Below are 20,656 nucleotides of genomic sequence, written 5' to 3'. Positions count from 1 at the left end.
AAAATGGCTGGTGAGTGGCCAATTGAATCTGTGCCACTTCCTACAAAATTGCCGTCTAAAACTTGTTAATCCATTCGAAGTGTTTGTCAAATGGTCAAACGGAGAATTAATGTAATCGTGTGAATCTAAATAAGGAAAAACTCAGGTTTTATCTAACACGATTTCTAACCGCACCGTACACCCCTAAGAAAAATGGTGTGGCCGAGAGAAAGAACCAGACCATTCTCGACATGGTTCGCTCAATGCTTAAGAGCAAAAGGATGCCGAAGGAATTTTGGGCAGAAGTCGTGCAATGCGCCATCTACGTACATGATCGATGTCCACATACAAAGTTAGATGATCAAACACCACAAGAGGCTTGGAGCGGACAAAAGCCTACAATTTTTCATCTCAAGGTATTCGGTAGTGTGGCTTATGCTCACATACCGGACCAACAAAGAACGAAGCTCGAAGACAAAAGTAAAAGATATATTTTTATTGGATCTGATGAGAAGACAAAAGGATACAAACTTCTTGACCCAATTAGCAAGATTGTGATAGTGAGTCGCGATGTGCGAGTAAATGAAGCAAGCGAATGGGATTGGAACAATTCGACGGAAGTCAATATCGAAGTCGGAGAATCATCAGACGCTCACCAACAAGTGCACCAACAAACTCAAAAATTTCCGATGATGAAGATGAACCACGACAACCAAAAATGCGAAGTTTGCGGGATTTGTATGACTCAACAAATGAGGTACACCTTGTATGTCTTTTGGCAGATGTTGAAAATATCAGCTTTGAAGAGGCAGTGCGAGACACGAAGTGGCAAACGGCCATGGATGAGGAAATTAAAGCGATCCATCGCAACAACACATGGGAAGTGACGAATTACCGGAAGGAAGTCAACCCATAGGTGTGAAGTTGGTATTCAAGAAAACGATGAATGCTCAAGGCGAGATTGAGAGGTACAAAGCGCAACTTGTTGCGAAGGAATATAAGTAAATAGCGGGAATCGACTATGACAAAGTGTTTGCTCCCGTTGCTAGAATGGAGACAATCCGATTGATCATTTTCCAAGTAGCCCAATTCAAATGGCTGAATTTTTAAATGGATGTCAAATCAGCATTCTTGAATGGTGTGCTTAAAGAAGTATATCTCGAACAACCTCCCAGGTACGTGAAAATTGGAGAAGAGAAGAAGGTACTAAAACTAAAGAAGGCGCTTTACGGGTTGAAACAAGCACCGCGAGCATGGAACACTCGTATCGACACATACTTCAAGGAGAATGGGTACAAGCAATGTCCCCACGAACATTTACTTTATACAAAGAAGAGTGGAGGTAATGTGATACTTGTCGCTCTTTATGTTGATGACCTCATCTTCTCAAGCAACAATGATAAAATGATAGAAGAATTCAAAAGCACATGACGCGAGAATTTGAGATGAAAGACTTAGGCCTGTTGAAATTTTTCCTTGATTTGGAGTGTAAAAAAGGAGAAACAGGTATTTTTATATCACAAGAGAAATATGCGAAGGAAATTTTAAAAAAGTACAAGATGGAAAATTGCATCCCGATATCAACACCAATGGAACCAGGTGCAAAGCTCTCAAAGTACGATGGAGGACAACGAGTAGATACAAATAGGTACTTGTAACGACCATAATTTTCTTTAACCTAATTAGTAACGTCACCCATGCATATATAGCTCATTAAGCGGAAGCTCATCATAAATAATCTTGGAAGAGTCTTTCATAAAGATTCATAAATCCAAAACAAAACTTATCTCCGAAAATAAACCTTCAATAACTGAATTCAAATAAAACAATACTCAATGCTATAACTTAAAACAGTCTAATAGAAGTAAACTCCTAAAAATATCTCATCTCCAACTTCCATGGTGTCCTCAGCTCCGCCGTCAACCATGCATTGGCGCCTTGCCTTTACTTGAAAAATGTAGGTAGCACGTGGCTGGAGTATTTTATGAAATACTTAGTAAGTCATTGCACTGTTGGGGTTAGGAATGCAAACACATGCAACATATGAGCGGGACCTAACTTTTCATAAACTTTACATAGCCTTGGGCGCTTTTCTATTCTGGGTAGGGTTGGATGTGTGGTACTCCTTCACACATGGCCCATGTACACGTACATGGACCCACCAGGCGGGCTCATATACGTACCCCCTGGGCCTAGCTTTGTCGGGCACAACGTACTACACGTCGCTGAACACCACAGAACAGAAAATGGCCCACATGATATCACGACGAACATAAATATCGTATTTAATTCTTTCGTAACATAAAGGGAAGAATCTCGATGCACGTGACATACATACATGCATGAGGTCCTTTAACATATCTAACATGACATTACATAAACAATGCTAACATCGCATATACGTTTCTTACATTACATGGCATCTCACATGACTTACATTACATGACATATTACATAACATGAAAGTACATTCCAGTTGCATAAACATCTCATGACATGACTCGATAATACTATGTGTATCCATGACATCGATCAATATTTTCATGGCATATATTACTAACATATCATTCATAACTTCACATAACATAAACAGTCAACATAACCCATTACATTTCATAACATAAATAGTCACATAATTCATACATATCATATCACATAATAAAACATGGTGCATGCAGGGGCCATAGGGCACGCACCATCATACAACACGTAGTAAACTAACTCCAACAGTAAGGTCACTTACCTCAATAGCCTTGGTTGAAGTCACTTACAACGAGCTAATCCTTGCGGTTAGATACGTCCTATGATAACCACATAAAACTTAGGAACCTTTCGTAACATACCCTAGCTAAACCTCATGCTATTTATCAAGATAAACCCCCAACACAATCTGTCTTTGATGGTTAGGAACCATATTGACCTCGGATGGTAAAACTAAGGGCAGAAACGGCTTCGGAAGTGTCAAAAACCTAGGAATCGATATATTATAGTGATACCGAGCCGCCAAGACGAGCTGCCAAGACGACCAATTAAGCCGCTAAGCCGAGCCGCCATACACGTCAAGTCGAGCCGAGAGCACGCGTGCGGAGCCGAGACCAAGGCCGCAGCGCACATCCGTGTTGGGCCGAAATGCACAGGGCCTGCGTTCGTTCCGTGGGCTGGTTCAGAGGCCGAAAGTGAAACCTGACCCGTTTCCTTCGTCTTCCTTACCGAAAATCTCGTGAAAACCCTAATTGTTGCTGTGCCGCCAACGACGATGTCACAACCCCAATTCCGACGATGTGACGACACCCCTCACCTATTCCGACTGACACGCAACGGTATTCAACACCGATAGCTTCAGTCGATTCTCCCTCCGGCCACTCACCGAAGAAAACCCAGCGAACCAACCCACATGTTTTTCCTGGCTAACCCTCTCGATTTTTCTGTACTCTCAGACACCCTCGAAAACCCAAAAAAAGTTAGAACCATATAAAAGAGGTCTTTATGACTCTTCCACTAAGGTAATATAAGAGTTGAATATAGGAATATAAGAGGTCTTTATGACTCTTCCACTAAGGTAATAACTTCCTTGTTTAAAATTACACATTTTTTTGGCGAGAATAAATGCTTAACATAATATCTTGTCATTTATAGAAATAAAAATAAAATCTTAACCAAATAAGGCAAAAATGGAATCGTTACATTATCTTCTTCTAAAAAGGATTTTCGTCCTCGAAAGTCTCTGTAGCCAGAAAAACTCTAGATACTTTTCTCTTATCTAATCCCCTTGTTCTCATTACATAACTTCCCCTACTAGTTCCCAGAATCCTTTGTGCCACCTCCCGAGCAATCCTTGGCCATGTGATCCTCCTTTCCACACCAAAAACAGGCTCTAATGTGACCTAAACATTGACCCCAGTGATTTTTTCCACACTTATTACACTTAGGCTTGTCATCTAATTTGTTTTCATGTTCGTGACGACGCTTTTGTCCCACTGACGATGAAGGAGTTTCACGCGAACTATCAAATCCTTCAATAGAGTTAGTTGCTCTTAAAGCAGCAGCGTAAGTGGTAGGTGCAATTGCCTCAACAATGTTACGAATCTTCGTGTCTAACCCCAGCACAAACCATCTTGCTGTCCTGTAATTCGTGTTCACCAACTCTGGGGCAAATCGCTTTAGTTTAGAAAATTCTCTAGCATAAGTAGTAACACTACGCCCCCTCTGACTCAATTGAGTGAACTCTTGTTGTTTTCGCAGCTGAACGTCCTCTGGATAATATTCTTCAGTAAACCTCCCTCAGGACTAATAATGTCACGGGTGGCCTGCCACCACAATTCTGCATCCTCACACAGCATAAACATAGCACACTCCACCCTATGGGCCTTAGGGCGGTTGGTCAACCCAAATACAGTCTCAATGGATCTCAACCACATCTGTGCCACAGTTGGTATCAGAGCTTTAGGTTATAGGTCTTGTAGACTAGCTTACGATGTAGGGGTAACGTACTTCTATGGTTTTCCAGCAAACGCGCTGTCACCGTCAGGTATGCATTTTTTTAAGAAGTAAAGCTTCTTAGGTAAATGATGTATGTAGTAGTGAATGTGTATTTTGTGGTGAATGATATGATATCCATGTGTTATATGTTGGCATGATTTATGATATGTCATGTACTGTCGGCTAGTTATGATGATGCTATAGTTGAATGTATGAATGATTTGCATAATTACGAATGGTTATAGAATCTATTAGATGAGTATGTGACTTAGTAGTTACGTTCACTATTTAGATGCCACCTAGAACTCGAGGAGGAGGTCGTAGGGGACGACCCCCGCTTAGGGGTAGAGGAAGGGGTGGAAGGGAACGTAGTTTGGGACGTGAGGGTTCTGTAGATCAGCCTCTTCCGCCACCAGCGGCACCTCAGGCCGCTCCAAATCCTACAACTGCCCTAGTAGATGCATTGCAAGCCGTGATACAAAATCTGACTGCCAACCAGCAGATATCAACACCAATGGAACTAGGTGCAAAGCTCTCAAAGTACGATGGAGGACAACAAGTAGATACAAATAGGTACCAGAGCCTGGTGGGAAGCCTTCGCTATCTTACATGTACAAGACCAGATCTTTTATTAAGTGTTGGCATAGTAAGCCGGTTCATGGAGGAGCCAATTTATTCACATTGAAAGGCGTTGAAGCGAATCCTATGATACGTTCAAGGAACATTGTCACTTGGGTTATTCTACTCAAGAACAGAAGATTACAAGTTAGTTGGTTACTCTGACAGTGATTGGTGCGGAGACATAGACGATCAAAAAAGTATATCGAGTTACGTATTGTTCATGGGCAACACAACATTTACTTGGCTTTCAAAGAAACAACTGATCGTAACACTCTTGACATATGAAGCTGAGTATGTAGCAGCATCTTGATGTGTGTGCCACGCAATATTACTTAGAAATTTGTTGAGTGAGATGGAGCTAAAGCAACGAGGTGCAACCATAATACAAGTTGACACCAAATCAGCAATTGAGTTGGCCAAGAACCCAGTGAACCATGAAAGAAGCAAACACATTGACATTCGATTTCACTTTATCCGAGATCATGTGAAGGAAGGAAATGTGGAATTGCTGCATGTGGCAAGTCAGGATCAAGTTGCGGACATCCTTACAAAACTGCTACCGAAAGTACTTTTCGACAAATACAAAAAGATGATTGGCATGACAGATAGTAGGAGCATTTAAGTTTATGGGGGTGTTTGGTTGGAAATAAACTTAATTGAGGGAGAGAGAGAGAAAAAAAAAAGTAATGATGAACCTTTAGTTTTAAATTCTCTCATAAGCCATTACTTAATTTAAGAAAGAAGTGGCTTATGGGTGAGAAAAATTATGGGGCATTATGACCAATTTTAGCCCTAGGAAAACCTATAAAATGCTTACTTATAGTTGTAATAGCAGAGAACAAGTAGAGAGCACAAGAAAGAGTTACAGAGCAAAAAGAAGCAAAACAGAAGTGTAATACAAAAAGACTTTTGAGAATTTCTTTGTCTACTTGTCTCTCCCCTCTCGACACCCTCTTTAAAGTTTCGTGAGAGTTATCTAAACAAGTTAGTTTCAGAGCGAGCGTCTATTTTCTACAAGTTGGTATCAGAGCGACTTTTAATTTCAACAAATTAGTATCAGAGCAAATTTATATTCTACAAGCGTAAGATTCATATTTTAACACTATTCGTTAAAAAAAATCAAAAGAAACCATGGTTATTTACATAATGATTTAAGTGCCTCCATGAGGGTCATCTCGACAGGGTTGAGGTTGTGAGGTCTTATAGCACGAGTAAATGTTTTTTTTCCTTTATTTTTTAAGCTTAGGAAAATCTTTAGTTGATATGGTATGATACTAAAATGAGAAAACAACTTTTTAGATCGAGTTAACGACCCTGTCTCAAAGGGAAAAAAAAGTTTCAATGTTAACACCTATGGAATTTGACTCCAAAATGGCCCGGAAGTGAAAGTGCATAAGTTTCATATTTTAACCCAACATATGTATAAGATTCATTAATCTTTGGCGTTCCTTACAGTTTCATTGAAAAAGATCGAAAGAAACAATAGTTTTTCACATAATTATTTAAGTGCCTCCATGAGGGTATTCTCGATAGGGTTTTAGATCGTGAGGTCTTATAGACACGAGTAAATATTTTTTTCTTTCATATTTTAACCTTAGGAAAATCTTTAGTGGATATGGTATGATACTAAAACGAGAAAACAACTTTTCAGATCGAGTTAACGACCTTGTCTCAAAGGGAAAAAAAGTTTCAATGTTAACACCTACGAAATTTGCCTCCAAAATGGCCCGGAAGCGAAAGTGCATTTGTTTCATATTTCAACCTAACATATGGGTAAGATTCATTAAACTTTAGCGTTCCTTACAGATTCGTTGAAAAAGATTGAAAGAAACAATGGTTTTTCACATAATGATTTAAGTGCCTCCATGAGGGTCTTCTCGACAGGGTTGAGGTTATGGGGTTTTATAGACACGAGTAAATGTTTTTTCTTCCATATTTTAAGCTTAGGACAATCTTTAATGGATATGCTATGATACTAAAACAAGAAAAAATATTTTCAGATCGATTTAACGACCCTGTCTTCAAAGGAAAAAAAGTTTCAATGTTAACACTTCAAAAGAAATATTATAATTCTTTGTTCATGTTATTTTTTTTTTTTTTTAAAAAAAACTATATTATATAATTTTAAAAGCACTTAAAAAAATAAAAAAAAATTATATAATTATCTAGCCATGTCTAATTTATCTATTAAATTATGTTCAAAATACTATCTTTCGTGTTATTATCAAATTTATTATACATTTATTAAATTAACAACTAAAGTCACATGGATCGAAAGAACTCCCTTCTAAATATTAACACCCAAGATAGGAACAATATGGATTGTAGAATACTTTTTTTATATATAAATAACTGAAGTATTTTGTTATATGCTATGGCTTATTTACATCGACCCAATCTGAACAATGCTAGAATACAATATATACACGATTAACTCTTATCTCCAAAACATTGAGTTATCACTAATTTGGTTAACGACATTATTAACAAGTTTAATGAGTTCTTTGCAAGTGTGAACCATCATATTAGATATCGTAATTTTATCGTAATAAGTGTTGTCTTACGATATGTCAAGAATCGAAAATAAAACTACAATCCTTTCTTTTTCAGAAGTTGTTCGTTCATAACCCATATATTATATTGGTTAGATTGATTTTAATGTGAATTAGCCCGTTTTAAATATAAAATAAAAATTAATCACATTTTGTGCTTATTTTAAATTATTAATTAAAACTCTCATGTTAGTGTTTAAATAAAAGTGTTCTTTCAATAAAGAAGTTGGAAAGCTTAAAGATTGAAATTAAGAAGTTCGATGGATCCGATTTCAGTTTCTAGAAGATGTAGATTGAAGATTATCTGTACCAGAAAGATTTTCACGAACCCCTGTTGGGGGTGAAGCCAGATACCATGACTACGGAACAGAGGAAGCTCAAGGATCGACAAGCCTTAGGGTTGATTTTGTTGACGCTATCCAGAAACGTGGCGTTCAACATCATCAAGGAGAAGACAACGTCAGATCTGTTGAAAACGCTGTCGAATATGTACGAAAAATCGTCGGCTATGACCAAGGTTTATTTGTTGCAAAGATTGTTTAATCTACAGATGTCTGAAGGTGGATATGTTCTTGATCATATAAATGAATTCAATATGATCGTAAGTCAACTGAGTTCAGTGAAAATTAATTTCGATGATGAAATTAAAGCATTGATTTTAATGTCATCTTTACCCCAGTCGTGGGATACTGTCGCAATCAGCAGTTCTCAAGAATATGATAAACTGAAGTTTGATGAAATTCAAGATGTAATTCTCAGCAAAAGTATTCGCAAACGAGAAATTGGAAATTCATCTGGTAGTGCTCTCCGTGTTGACTAACGGGGAAGAAGTAAACCGAAGAGCCCAAACAAAGGACAATCAAAATCAAAGAACCGAGAAAAATCAAATAGACCAAACCTAACGTGTTGGAATTGTGGAGAAAAAGATCACTTTCGACAGATTGTACAAGACCAAAGAGGGAGCAGAATCACAAATCTGGAGATGATGATGATTCTATAAATTCTCCAAAAGACATTGGAGATGCTCTAATCCTCAGCATAGATAATTCGATTGAATCCTGGATTTTGGATTCAGGTGCATATTTTCATTCGTCTCCAAATAAAGAGTTGTTCTGGAATTTCAAGTATGGAAATTTCAAGAAGGTGTATCTTGCCGATAACAAAGATTTGGAGATTAAAGGAAAAGTGGATTGTCTGCATAAAAACTCTAGCAGGAAATCAGTGGACACTAAAGGATGTCAAATATATTCCTGATCTCAAGAAGAACCTGATCTCTATTGGTCCGTTGGATAGCACAGGTTATACAACAGAGTTAGGGAAGAGTTCGTGGAAGATTATGAAGGGTGCTATGGTGGTAGCACATGACATAAAATCTAGAACTTTATACACCATTGCAGGGTGTATGAACATGGCTGTTGTTGCTGAGAGTGCTTCAAAATTCAAGTCTATGGCACAATAGACTTGGACATATGAGTGTGAAAGGAATGAAGATGATGGCTGCGAAAGAAGTTTTAGAAGGTCTGAAATCTGTTGATGTGGGTCGTTGTGAGAACTGCATTATGAGCAAGCAAAAACGAGTTAGCTTCACAAGGACTGCCAGAGAATTGAAGAAAGTGCGGTTGGAAATGGTCCATATAGACGTAGAGCAAGGTTCCAAAACAACGAAACAAATGGGAGTTGAGCTTGAGTTGCAGGGAAACTCACCTAGTGATGTTGTAACAGACACTCATGAAACTCCAGAGACTATTGCTGAGGAACCAGATGTGGAGCAAGGTTCCAAGACCACAAAGTAGGTGGGAGTTGAGTTTGAGTTGCAGGGAAACTCACTTAGTGATGGTATAGCAGATACTTATGAAACTCCCGAGACAATTATTGAGGAACCAGATATGGAGCAAGGTTCCAAGACAACGAAGCAAGTGGGAGTTGAGGTTGAGTTGCAGAAAAAATCACCTAGTGATGTTGTAGCAGATACTCAAGAAACTCCTAAGACTGTTGTAGAGAAACCAGCGGTAGAGCAAGTGACACCTGAACCGGTGTTGAGAAGATCATCCAGTACTATCAGAGTACTAGATATGTATGTACCTTCATTACACTATATGTTGCTGATGAAAAGGACCCATAGTCCTTTGATGAGGCCCTATAGTTGGAGGATACAACCAAGTGGGAGCAAGCCATGATTGATGGGATGTCTAGACTTCAAAAATCCATTGTACTGAGGCTGAGTACGTGGCAATAGCTGAAGCTGGAAAGGAGACGATGTGGATGACTGACTATCTAGAAGAATTGGGCAAGAAGCAGCACGAAAAGATTCTTTAGAGAGATAGTCAGAGTGTCATACAGTTGGTGAGGACCCAGTCTATCACTTAAAGACAAAACACAAAAGACGATACCATTTCACTTGTAGGTTAGTGAAAGATAGTGATGTGTTTGGAGAAGTTAGAGGGTGCAAAGAATCTAGCAAACATGTTGACAAAATGTGTTGATGTTGGAATATTGAGGATGTGCAAAGCCTCAATGTGTATAGTGTAGTGAAGATGCTCATGATCGTTTGAGAATGAAATTCTTGACTGACTGGATCAGTCTCCAAGTGAGAATTGATAGGCTATAGAGCTCCAAGTGAGAATTGATAGGCTATAGAGCCTGATGCTTATTTATAGCTTAGTCGGTTATACATGGTAAAGTTATATATGGTAAATGACATCTAAAGTAAATTGTCATAAATAGTAAATAACTATGTAGGGTAAAAAGCTATATCAAGTAAAGCTATATATAGTAAGCTGAACTATATATATATCTACTAAGGCAAAACTTTGAAAATGTACTTTCTGTATTCTCTTACGGTACATATTTGTAATCATCAATACAAAACCTTTAGCCAATATTCTTCCTGCATTTTCTCTATCTTGTTCTTTGTGTTCATCTACATCGAGTGTGTGCGTTGTTGAGCGATCCTAACATGTACCTCTGGGCCTAACTACGGGTTAGCGCACATTCACGATACTGGAAGTCACAGAGAGAAAGGAACACGTACAATATCATGGTGTATGCATCTGTACTAATCATAATGAATAAAGTATCCTGATGCACATGACATATAAAATGCATGAGATTTCATAATTTCAAATCATGGTACATACTTAAAATGCCACTCATATCTCACTTTTTTTTTTTGTGACATGGCATCCCTATGAGACATGCATACATATACTAGACATATTTTTAATGGTTAACACACATGATTTATCAATGTTTCAAAGGCGTGATGTGAACATGTTAACATAATACACATAGTGTAACATTTGGAAGTACATACATCATATAACATTTATATCATAACAAAATTTCATAACATAGCATAATCATACAAACATAACATCATAAAAATATGACACGAACAAAGGCCACAATGTACATGTCATTCATACAACATAGAAATCATCAAACCAAGTCCATGGACGTCCAAGAGTAAAACTACTTACTTGATTGGCCTAAGTCAAAGCTGCTAATTATTCTTAGAACAAGTCATAATCTACTCATTAAAGTTCAATTCAACCTATATTTGGCCCACAACATGGGATTATGGGTCGGGTCTGGTTACTAGCAATGGGTAGCTATTAGGTTTGAGGTGCATCTAGGTTAGATTGCATAGATCGTTGGGCTGGTTTGACAATTGCAGTGTGGCTGGAGCAGTCTAGGTCGTGGGCATCGCTAGTGTATGGACTCAACAGCCAAAGGTGATCATGTTCAGTTCCTTCTTCTTTCTTCTTTCTTCTTAGTCTCCAAATTGGTGAAGGATGGTAGGGAGAAGGAGATGGAGAAGTAGAGAGAGCAATGAGATGTGATGAAGAAAATGAGGGGCTTGGGTTGTATAGGGATGTCTGACATAAAAGTAGTACGTGGCTTGAGTATTCTAAGAAATACTCAGTAAATGACCCCATTATTGGGATTAAATGCAAACACATACAATCATGAATGAGATCTATCATACGTTTATTTTCCTATGTAGCTATCCTATCAGACAATTAGATGTGTACTTAATTTCCCTACACAGTCCACACAGTCTATTTTCCTACGGCAGCTATCTTAACAGACAATTGGATGTGTATTTAATTTTCCTACACACGATCCACACGTGCGAGTATATGGACCAACAAGTCGGTTCGCACACTTTCAAGCCCCTTTCTAGTCAGGCGATGAGCATTCTATGGTAGTTGTTGATGTCAGACGCTCGTTAGGAATAGCGACCCTTACAACAGCATTATGATACATATAATGATTATTCCCCTGTCTTGTAGCGTACGCGTCCGTACTATCGTGAATGAGAATGGGTATCCCCCAATACATGAGCACACAATAATGCATGAAGTCTCAATATTTTTTTATTTTTATTATCATTTAATACAACCTCACAGGCGTTTTCCTTCATATCATATCATTTCTCATATCTTTCATGTGTACACCGGAATTGTATTTCATGCTAGCTTGTCATTTTGCATCTCAATCATATCATATCAATCATGTTACACATATATCACATCATAACATTTTCATGCTTTCAGACATAACAGTCCGCATCATGCGTATATCATATTAGTCACATAACATATCTCACGCGTGCCTTCAACATATCATATCACAAACATATTAATTCATCAAACACATCGTACCATAACATATATCATATGATTCTCATATCATATCATAGTCATATCATTTCGTAAACACTTCATAGTCATTTCGTTCCATATGCATACCCTAGTCATAAAGTTTGCTAAACTTGTAGTTTTATCGTTCTTATACATATCAAAGTCATATGGTTTCATCAACATATCTTAGTCATATCGTCTCCCAAATATATCCTAGCGATATCATCTTATGACGTATCCTAAACATATCGTTTTATCAAACCTATCATAATCATATCATAACCATATTGTTTCATGAACATATCTTAATCATATTGTCACAGTACATTTATCGCATCCTTCTCATATTCTATCTCAAATGTATCATTGAACGCATCATACCACAAGTGTTATCAGACCATTCACATATCATAACATAGTCATATCGTTTCATAAGCAATTCACACATATTAAATATATGACACGTGCAGAACCACGGGGCACGTATCAACACACAATATCAATTCTAACCATGTCGATAGTAAGACTACTTACTTGATTGGCTTTAGCCGACGTTCTATCCTATTCCACCATATTAAAAACTTTCGTCTAATTCTTAAAAAGAGTACATAAGGGAAGGAAAAAGCTAACAAAACCTTGAAGAGGAAGGGAGGGAATGATTGAACCACCCATTTTCAAATCAAGTTGAAAGAGTTGTGTGAAAATTGCATATCCTTGACAACTTTTTTTCTTTTTCTTTTTCTTTTTTATGGTAGTTTTTTTTGGAGTATGAGAGGGGAAAGGGGAAGAAAAGTTGGTTGGTGGTTGGGAGAGTTAGAAGTGGAGGGAAATTATGGGGGGAGTGGTTGAAGAAGCTTTTTTTTATTTTAATTTTATTTTTTTCAGATGGCAGGCCTAAATTCGAGTGTATGGAGATGTGGTATAAGTAAGCAGTTTTGATCCATATAGCAAAAGTTTTTTTTAAAAAGTAATAGATATTAACATAAGAGGCATTTTTAAAATTTAGAAGTATTTTTTAGTAAATTTTGAGTTGGGTTGTAAAAATTTTCTAGTTATCAATCCAATCCTAACATTTAGGTTGGCCTAAAAAATTCTCTCAACCCAACCCAACCCGACCCATGTCCACTCTTATTGGGCTGTATTCAAATAAACAAAAATTTGATAAGATAAGAAAGAAAACGAAAAATAGAAAGGTTATACTAATTGAAACATTATGATACCCAATGCTACATTCTTTATTTCCAAACATCAAATCTATGATGCATCAACATAGTGCTCATCTATCTAACACAATAAAATTTTTATTTATATAACGTGCACAATCAGTGTCTTTAATATACATACATGTTGAAGCCCATTAGAATACATAGAAAAGGCGAAAATATATATAAAGCCCATTATTAGTGTTGTAAAACATGTAATGAAAGTGTCATCAATTTCAGAGCTGATCATCGACTATAATTGATATCCAAACTGGATGGAAAATAGAACAAAAAAAAAAGAAAAATACAAGACATTCATATAAGAATCCCCCTCCCCTCTTTGTTTGTTTCTCAAGGACCTTTGGGTTCAAGGGCAGCAATTTCTCTAACAACATGAGCTTTGTCGGCCTCAAACTGTCCATCCTCTGTAATAAAAGCAGAGTAGAGTTGAAGAACACAAGAACAAACAAAGCCAAGAATCAATGGTGCAAAGATTATGTTGTTGTTGTTGTTGTTGTACCTTTATCAGTTTTGAAATCAGCGAACAGCCTTAGAAGCTTGCTCCGGTTCGTAACGAGAATGCCAACGATGTCGGCGGGTTTGTTTTGATTTGCAACAAACAGCTGTTGATTTAAAAACATGAAATCCGACGATCGCCATAAGGTTAGTCAGTCTTAGAGACCAAGTTGAGAGCATTACCTTAAAAACATGAAATGCTTCTAGCTGTATGCTCTTGCTCGACTCCTGCACAAGTTGAGGAATTTACTATTTTACAGTGTTCGGTGCATAAACATCTTAGAACATAAACTGAGATTTCACAGGGGCAGTTTAGAACAGTTTAAGAAGAAATATGAACCACAAGATCAAGATCTTACCCTGAGAAGATTCATGACAATTCTCAAATTGTCCCTTGAACTCACATAACGTGTCATCACAGCTGAATTTGACCTATCCAGCAGTATATCCCCCAACAGCTGAACAAATAAAATTGAAAAATAGCTGTGGTTATCAGGGTTGCACACAGTTCGACAAATATAAAAGTGATAATACGACACAATCTTCACATATAAGTAGATATCTGTGGAAAATTATGATAAACAAAAATTGCGGTCCAACTAATCCGTACATGATAACAAACAACATTATTGTTTTCTAGAGTCTAGACTGAGATAAATGTAAAACGATACACGACACCAATAGGAAAACTATGTTGAGATTGGGGAGAGGAAATCAAGCACTGCAGAGCGGATATGCAAGAAAGAAAGCAAGAATAAAGGCGATAATTTTAAATTGTCAAAAGTATTATGTCGAGTGGCATTGAACTCTGTTAATTGCTTTCTTGCAAATGCACATACATTTCTTCCATAGATATCCGATATCCCCATTTCGATATCAGTGTTACGTTTAGAAAGATTTTAGAGTTCTAAGTAACCGTACCTTCACTGCTTGCCGTCTCGTAATGTAATTAGTTGACTCAAGTAACTTCAAATTGTACTCCGCAAAAAACTGAACCAGTGAAAAGAAGGCCAGAGGCAAAATATTAAACACAAGTGGCACCCTATGTATAAGATGTGAGAACTGCAATTTATAAAGAATAAAACACAAACATCCAGAAAAGCTAAAATTCCAGAGAAAAATTTAGCATCAATACGAAATAAAGTAATGCAGTAAAGGAAAAAGGTGATACAGATTTTAGATCTCAACCGTCCAAAAGATGTAACTACGAAATAAAGTAGCATTTTCAAATAAACTTCACAATGAAATGAAGATACCATAAATGGAAAAAGAACGACTGGACCCGAAGAGTAAAGTCATGATACGCTTCAAGGAAGAAAAGACACATTACCCAGTCATAATTCTTGGAAAGAAATTCAGCTACCGTAGATTTATGCCTTGTCAACAATTCCTGCAACAAAGTATAATATAGCATCACCATAACATTTCTCGTAGAGATGCAACACGCCTAACTATGCATTACAACGAAATAGTACAAAACAAAGCTCGAACATGATGTGTTTCCTTGACAGAGAATCAATTCTTTTATCGCCAACCAACATTTATCAATTGAATGCCCATTCCAGTTATGCCCTCTTTCTCTCTTCCCTTCTTTTTTTTTTTTTACTTCATTTATTTATCTTTGTCATGGTAGCATGTACGAGGACTCAATATTACTAAGAGAGAGAGAGAGAGAGAGAGTAACGGGCTTGAGCAGATATTGTCTTCTTTGGTTTTTCCCTTTCGGGCTTCCTCTCAAGGTTTTTAGAATGTGTCTGCTAGGGAGAGGTTTCCACACCCTTATAAAGAATGTTTCGTTCTCCTCCCCAACAAATGTGGGATCTCACAGAGAGAGAGGAGGAACATAAGGGCACCAAAAGTGAGATGAAAGGGGAAGCAACAAAAAGAAGTGTCTTTCGACCTTAAAAGTTGCAGCAGCATCTGCAGCAATGTCGAAGTTTGGAAGCTGAATATAATCGAAGAACTTTTTCATGTGATGCGATTCCAAAACATACCTACAAATAATCAGAAAACCTTTCATTACTTAAGGAGAATCCACATTAATAGTTCAGATGAAAATCAAAGAACCTAAAAATTTGTCACATATATTGACATTTTGTTGACGAAAATATGAGGAAACTTAAAAAGGAAAGTACTTCTGAAGTCTAAAATGACAGCAGAACTTCTAAATTCTAGTAGATTTTCATTGATAACAAACTGTTGGTTGATCGGTATAAAAGTGAATATAATAATCATGATATTTTGTACTTCTGATTATCAATATAGCTTCATTCAGTATGATTGATCCATTCACAAAATTTCAGAAGGCTATAGAAACTACAGCATGTCTATTCGAAAGGGTAAAGACTGATTACTGCACTACTAAGTATCATTTGTGAAGCTGAAATGATATAGCAAGCCCACATTTCATTTTAATTATACACGAACCATCTACATATGTAATTTCTCAGATATGGCAAGAAAGATCATTCATTGTTGTATAATGATAACATACAAATAGTACCCACTTGCAAGTGGAAACAAGTCAATGATAATAGAATGTTCTGGCACAAGAGTACTCATATTGACCGATAGTAACAATAGAACTTACTTAGCAACACTTTGGTGACGTATGCATTCCCGCAGCATGGCGCCATAGTGTAAAGCCATGTCTGTATTTTCATAACTGTAAAATGTAAAAAGAAAAAGAGAGAGAGACCACTATGAGATAATACCTAATACAGAAATTATTTCATGAAAACTATAAATGTAAAAAAAGAGGAGCATAAAATAATTAATATAGGAAAGTACACAAAAAGTTTCACAATGAATGATGCAATAAGGGCCTCTATTCATGCTATGCTTCAATAAAGAGGGGAAAATACATTCAAGACTTTGTTCAAAATAAAAGAGAATGTACTATTTACCAATCTCAATCGATAGTAGTATTCAAGAGTTCTTGAAAATCATGTATTCCTTGGATTGTGATGCAGATTAGGTAAGGTACTCAAGATGGGTTAAGGAGAGACTGTATATGAACCACACATCAATGATCAACAACAATAAAAGAAACTACATTGAACAACCGGAGAGAAGCAAAAAAATTCAAGGTACTGGTGTTTCGTTTTTGAAAAACAACCGTATAGCCAAAAAAAAAAAAAGCAATCCACCAGTTTCATTAGGATTACCAAAATAGTGGAATTCAAGATATCTTTCAAGTTATCACAAATCTATGCACCAACAAGTCGCCATAAAATAATGGCTGCCATATTCAGATAATTCTGGCTGATCTCATCCATAGCACGCATACACTTTTGAGTATTTGCATGTGACAGTGTGTGAGAGAGAGCCCTTTCTACATCAAATAGCCATGGCTTTAGGATAAAACAAAATCAAAGAACGGATAAGCATGAACAGCAGCAGTCATTGTCTATTTAAATTTCAGATGTTAAGCAAATACGATTTCATTTTGTAAGCCATGATAAAAAAAATGTAGTCAAGAAAAGCAGTACGAGAGAGGGACAAGAAACATTACACCATTCAGCGACACCCATAATAAAGAATCATGACAAGAAAAATAAAATTCATCAGTTGGTTACCCTGCTATTAAGATATCCATCAGATCAATGTTTGCTTCCAAATAATCAGATGCAATCAATCTGGACTGAACTTGTTGCCTCTGTAGATTGGCAACTACTTGAGTAGCATCTTTTCTTGTCTACAAGATGTTACACACGTCACATGTAACATCAAAGTTGAAACTAAAAATGGTAGCAACAAGAAACCACAAACTTAAGAACATATAAACAAAATGCTCGAACGGAACTTTAATATGGAATCTAAATAAGAAATTTTCTTTCAATCTCCCATTCTGCTCACCTCCAAGTACATCACTGTGGAATCTCAGAAGTGTATCAACAAGAAACCACAAAAATAAAACAAGCAAAATAATTCAATGGTGATTTGAAAGCTGAAAAAACCAATTAGCCCCATGCCGCTTACCTCCAAGTTCAATTTAGGAAGACAATTAATGAGTAGCCGAAGTGTATTCTCTCTGAAAAACTCCTGGGTTAGCTGTGCACATGCTTCTGCAACTGGTTCAGACTCACTGTTGCCATAAAGTATTGATTTCAACTCCCTAACGTTTTTACTTAATTCCAACATCTGCTGAAAAATGCATAGTGCACAGATACAGTTAGAAATTTATTAAAATTTGGAAAACAAAAATATACTTAGTGGTTGAATAATGGAGGAACCACGACCAGAATACATCAAACTATCAAAGTTGACTTATCCCAGCATTATACAAAAGGAGTAACCCGGTACACTAGATAGCAAACAACATGTTCTTAAGTTTAATTTGAAAATTAGCACCAACATAAAATCAAGTTTCAATGACAACAAACTCTATAACACCTATCTATGGTATGAGGCATCCAGATGATTAAATAACTTTCCAAATATAAAAGAATAAGAAATATCACAAGATATTCTCCAGAAATCAGTTTATAAGAAAATAATAATAAATTAGGCGTCTCCATAAAGATGTTGTTAAAGCACATCAAATCACTTATTCTCTCTAAATATTAGACCCTTCTCAACCGGCGAAACACTCTTGAAATTTTTCTAAAATTATTTTATATTTCTTTTTTTCTTTCTAATTTCTTAGATCATTCACATATTTGCATTGAATTTGATCAAATTTAAATCGCTCTAGAGAACAACCCTCGCTGTATCTTATGGCCAATCTTTCAATTCAACACTACATTGTTGGATGTCAAGAATCCAAGGACTGAGAAAGAGACTCTGGAAAAGTGCTACAGAAAGCCCGACTTCATACTCTATAGTTGCTACACTAAAGATAAAGGACACCCCTAAGTGAGGTAAAGAGGGGCCAAAAACTCTAACTCTTCTTCATTAAGATTTCACTCAAAACTAAAGAAAAGAGAAGGGCAAGGTATGAATAGGGGTGAGTGAAGCAAAAAAATAACACTTCCAATAAAACAAGCGAATAAACAAAAAGGATATAATGAGAAGAGTCTTGAAAAGATACATTCTACTAAATCAAATACAGATTACAAAGGATGGGAAATGGTTTTCTAAGACAGTCACGACAATCTTGGGCACAAGAAGTCCTATACTAAAGAAACAACAACCATTCATGAAGAAGCACCAAGTTGTAGCTGATGAGATTGTGAAACCCAAGGCATGGCTTCGATACAAATCTCCAACAGTTCCACCCGCTTCACCATCGAAAAAATAAATGAAAGCAACAAGAGAAAACTCGCTCTCCCCCCTCAAAAAACCCCATCTTCCAGGAGGCAGTGCTTACAGAACTTCCTCACCCCATGATCCAAAAATGAGATCCATCCAGGATAAATGTAATTACAACCATTATCTAATCTTGAATGATGGGAAGAAATCAGGCTACTAATAATTGGATAACTTTAATCCAGACACACCATTATATAACAAAATGACACAATTATTTTGTACATCGATAAAAATTGCTAAAAACTAAAAGCAAAGAAAAATGAAACCATCATTGAGTGCATCTAGCTGCCTACTTAGACATTAGGGACACCAGAAAATCAAAAATCAACAATTCACAGAAATTCACAAAAAGGCAAAAAGGGCAAAAGAATTCACAAAAATTCGATACGATCCCAATTCCTTGAGAGGCAGAACAGAATAATAGAAACATTTAAACAGGAAGAAGGAAATCTAAAGTAGAAACCCCAACTGGGAAGTAAAAAAAAAGTGGGGGGATCGGACCTTTTCCTCGCGCTTGCTCTCCTTAGTCTCAGGGCTCCGGTCAGTATACATAAGAAGATCGCGGGTCTGGCGGACAACATCGACGGGAGTCCGTGGCTTCGGCTTGAAGAGGCTCTTCATCTTGGTCGGATTCTGGGAATCCAAAACGGACGCCGATTGCGACGGTAGTGATTGTGATTGTGGTTGTGGTTGCAATTGCCGCAGTAGCTGATTTTGATTTTGATTTTGAGAGAGCCTCTGCACCACCGACGAGGCTCCCCGTGATGGAGAGGGCTTGGATACACAGCTTCCTATTTTGGCTAATTGTGTGTGAAAATCTGCAGTAGATGATGGGGGAAATCAAGATCAAAGGGTTTTGTGATGCTCCCTTGTCGCCTCTTCAATGGACCAGATTTTTGGGCTTTACACAGACGATGCTGGAAAACATCAGATCAGATCGTGCACAATTTCTTCAACCTTCCTCTCATCCTTTTCTTCTAATTTTCATGTTCTTATGAGCATTAAGAAAATTAACACGCCTGAATTTTGGTTTAATTTGAATCTTGTCCCTACAAATTTCGAAATTTACAAAGTCAATCCCTCAACTTTTTTTTTAATTTATATCTAAAATATCTTAAACTATTAAATTATTCAACTTTTATATTTTTATCATATATATTGTTTACCAATTTTTTAAAATTGAAAATTAAAAAAATTTATTTATGTTTTTAAAATTGGGAGAATTAACAAATCTAAAAAGATTACCAGATTTAGATTTGTTCTCAATTTTGAATCTTAAAAAGATACTAAAAATTTATGGATTAAATTTGTAATTTAGTAATTTTGATGGCAACTGAGTTAATGAATTTTCTCATAGGCATATTTGGTTCGACTTTTAAAAAAATAAATTTCAATTAAAAAATTATTT

General features: G+C 36.7%; 1 protein-coding gene across 3 annotated transcripts; it reads right to left on the bottom strand.

Annotated features, from left to right (window-relative positions):
* Positions 1–13,640: 13,640 nt before the first annotated feature.
* On the bottom strand, positions 13,641–20,274 carry LOC111434261 (putative MO25-like protein At5g47540). Of its 3 annotated transcripts, none has more exons than XM_023071664.1 (11): positions 19,750–20,274; positions 17,977–18,141; positions 17,574–17,692; positions 16,586–16,660; positions 15,896–15,989; positions 15,326–15,385; positions 14,917–14,985; positions 14,355–14,453; positions 14,179–14,223; positions 14,000–14,102; positions 13,641–13,904 (listed from the first exon to the last, which is right to left on the bottom strand). In XM_023071664.1, exons 1-11 carry the CDS (start codon positions 19,867–19,869, stop codon positions 13,831–13,833), a joined length of 1,023 nt encoding a protein of 340 aa, XP_022927432.1. In that variant the 5' UTR covers positions 19,870–20,274; the 3' UTR covers positions 13,641–13,830. The 3 variants fall into 3 exon arrangements, with proteins under 3 accessions (XP_022927432.1, XP_022927433.1, XP_022927434.1); XM_023071665.1 differs by having other exon boundaries at positions 17,977–18,138; positions 19,750–20,273; XM_023071666.1 differs by lacking the exon at positions 19,750–20,274 and adding an exon at positions 19,131–19,150.
* Positions 20,275–20,656: the final 382 nt, after the last annotated feature.

This window comes from Cucurbita moschata, unplaced genomic scaffold (genome assembly GCF_002738365.1).
Source record: "Cucurbita moschata cultivar Rifu unplaced genomic scaffold, Cmos_1.0 Cmo_Scf00044, whole genome shotgun sequence".
Classification (NCBI taxonomy): Eukaryota; Viridiplantae; Streptophyta; class Magnoliopsida; order Cucurbitales; family Cucurbitaceae; genus Cucurbita; species Cucurbita moschata.
This window is presented reverse-complemented; position numbering and strand designations above follow the sequence as displayed.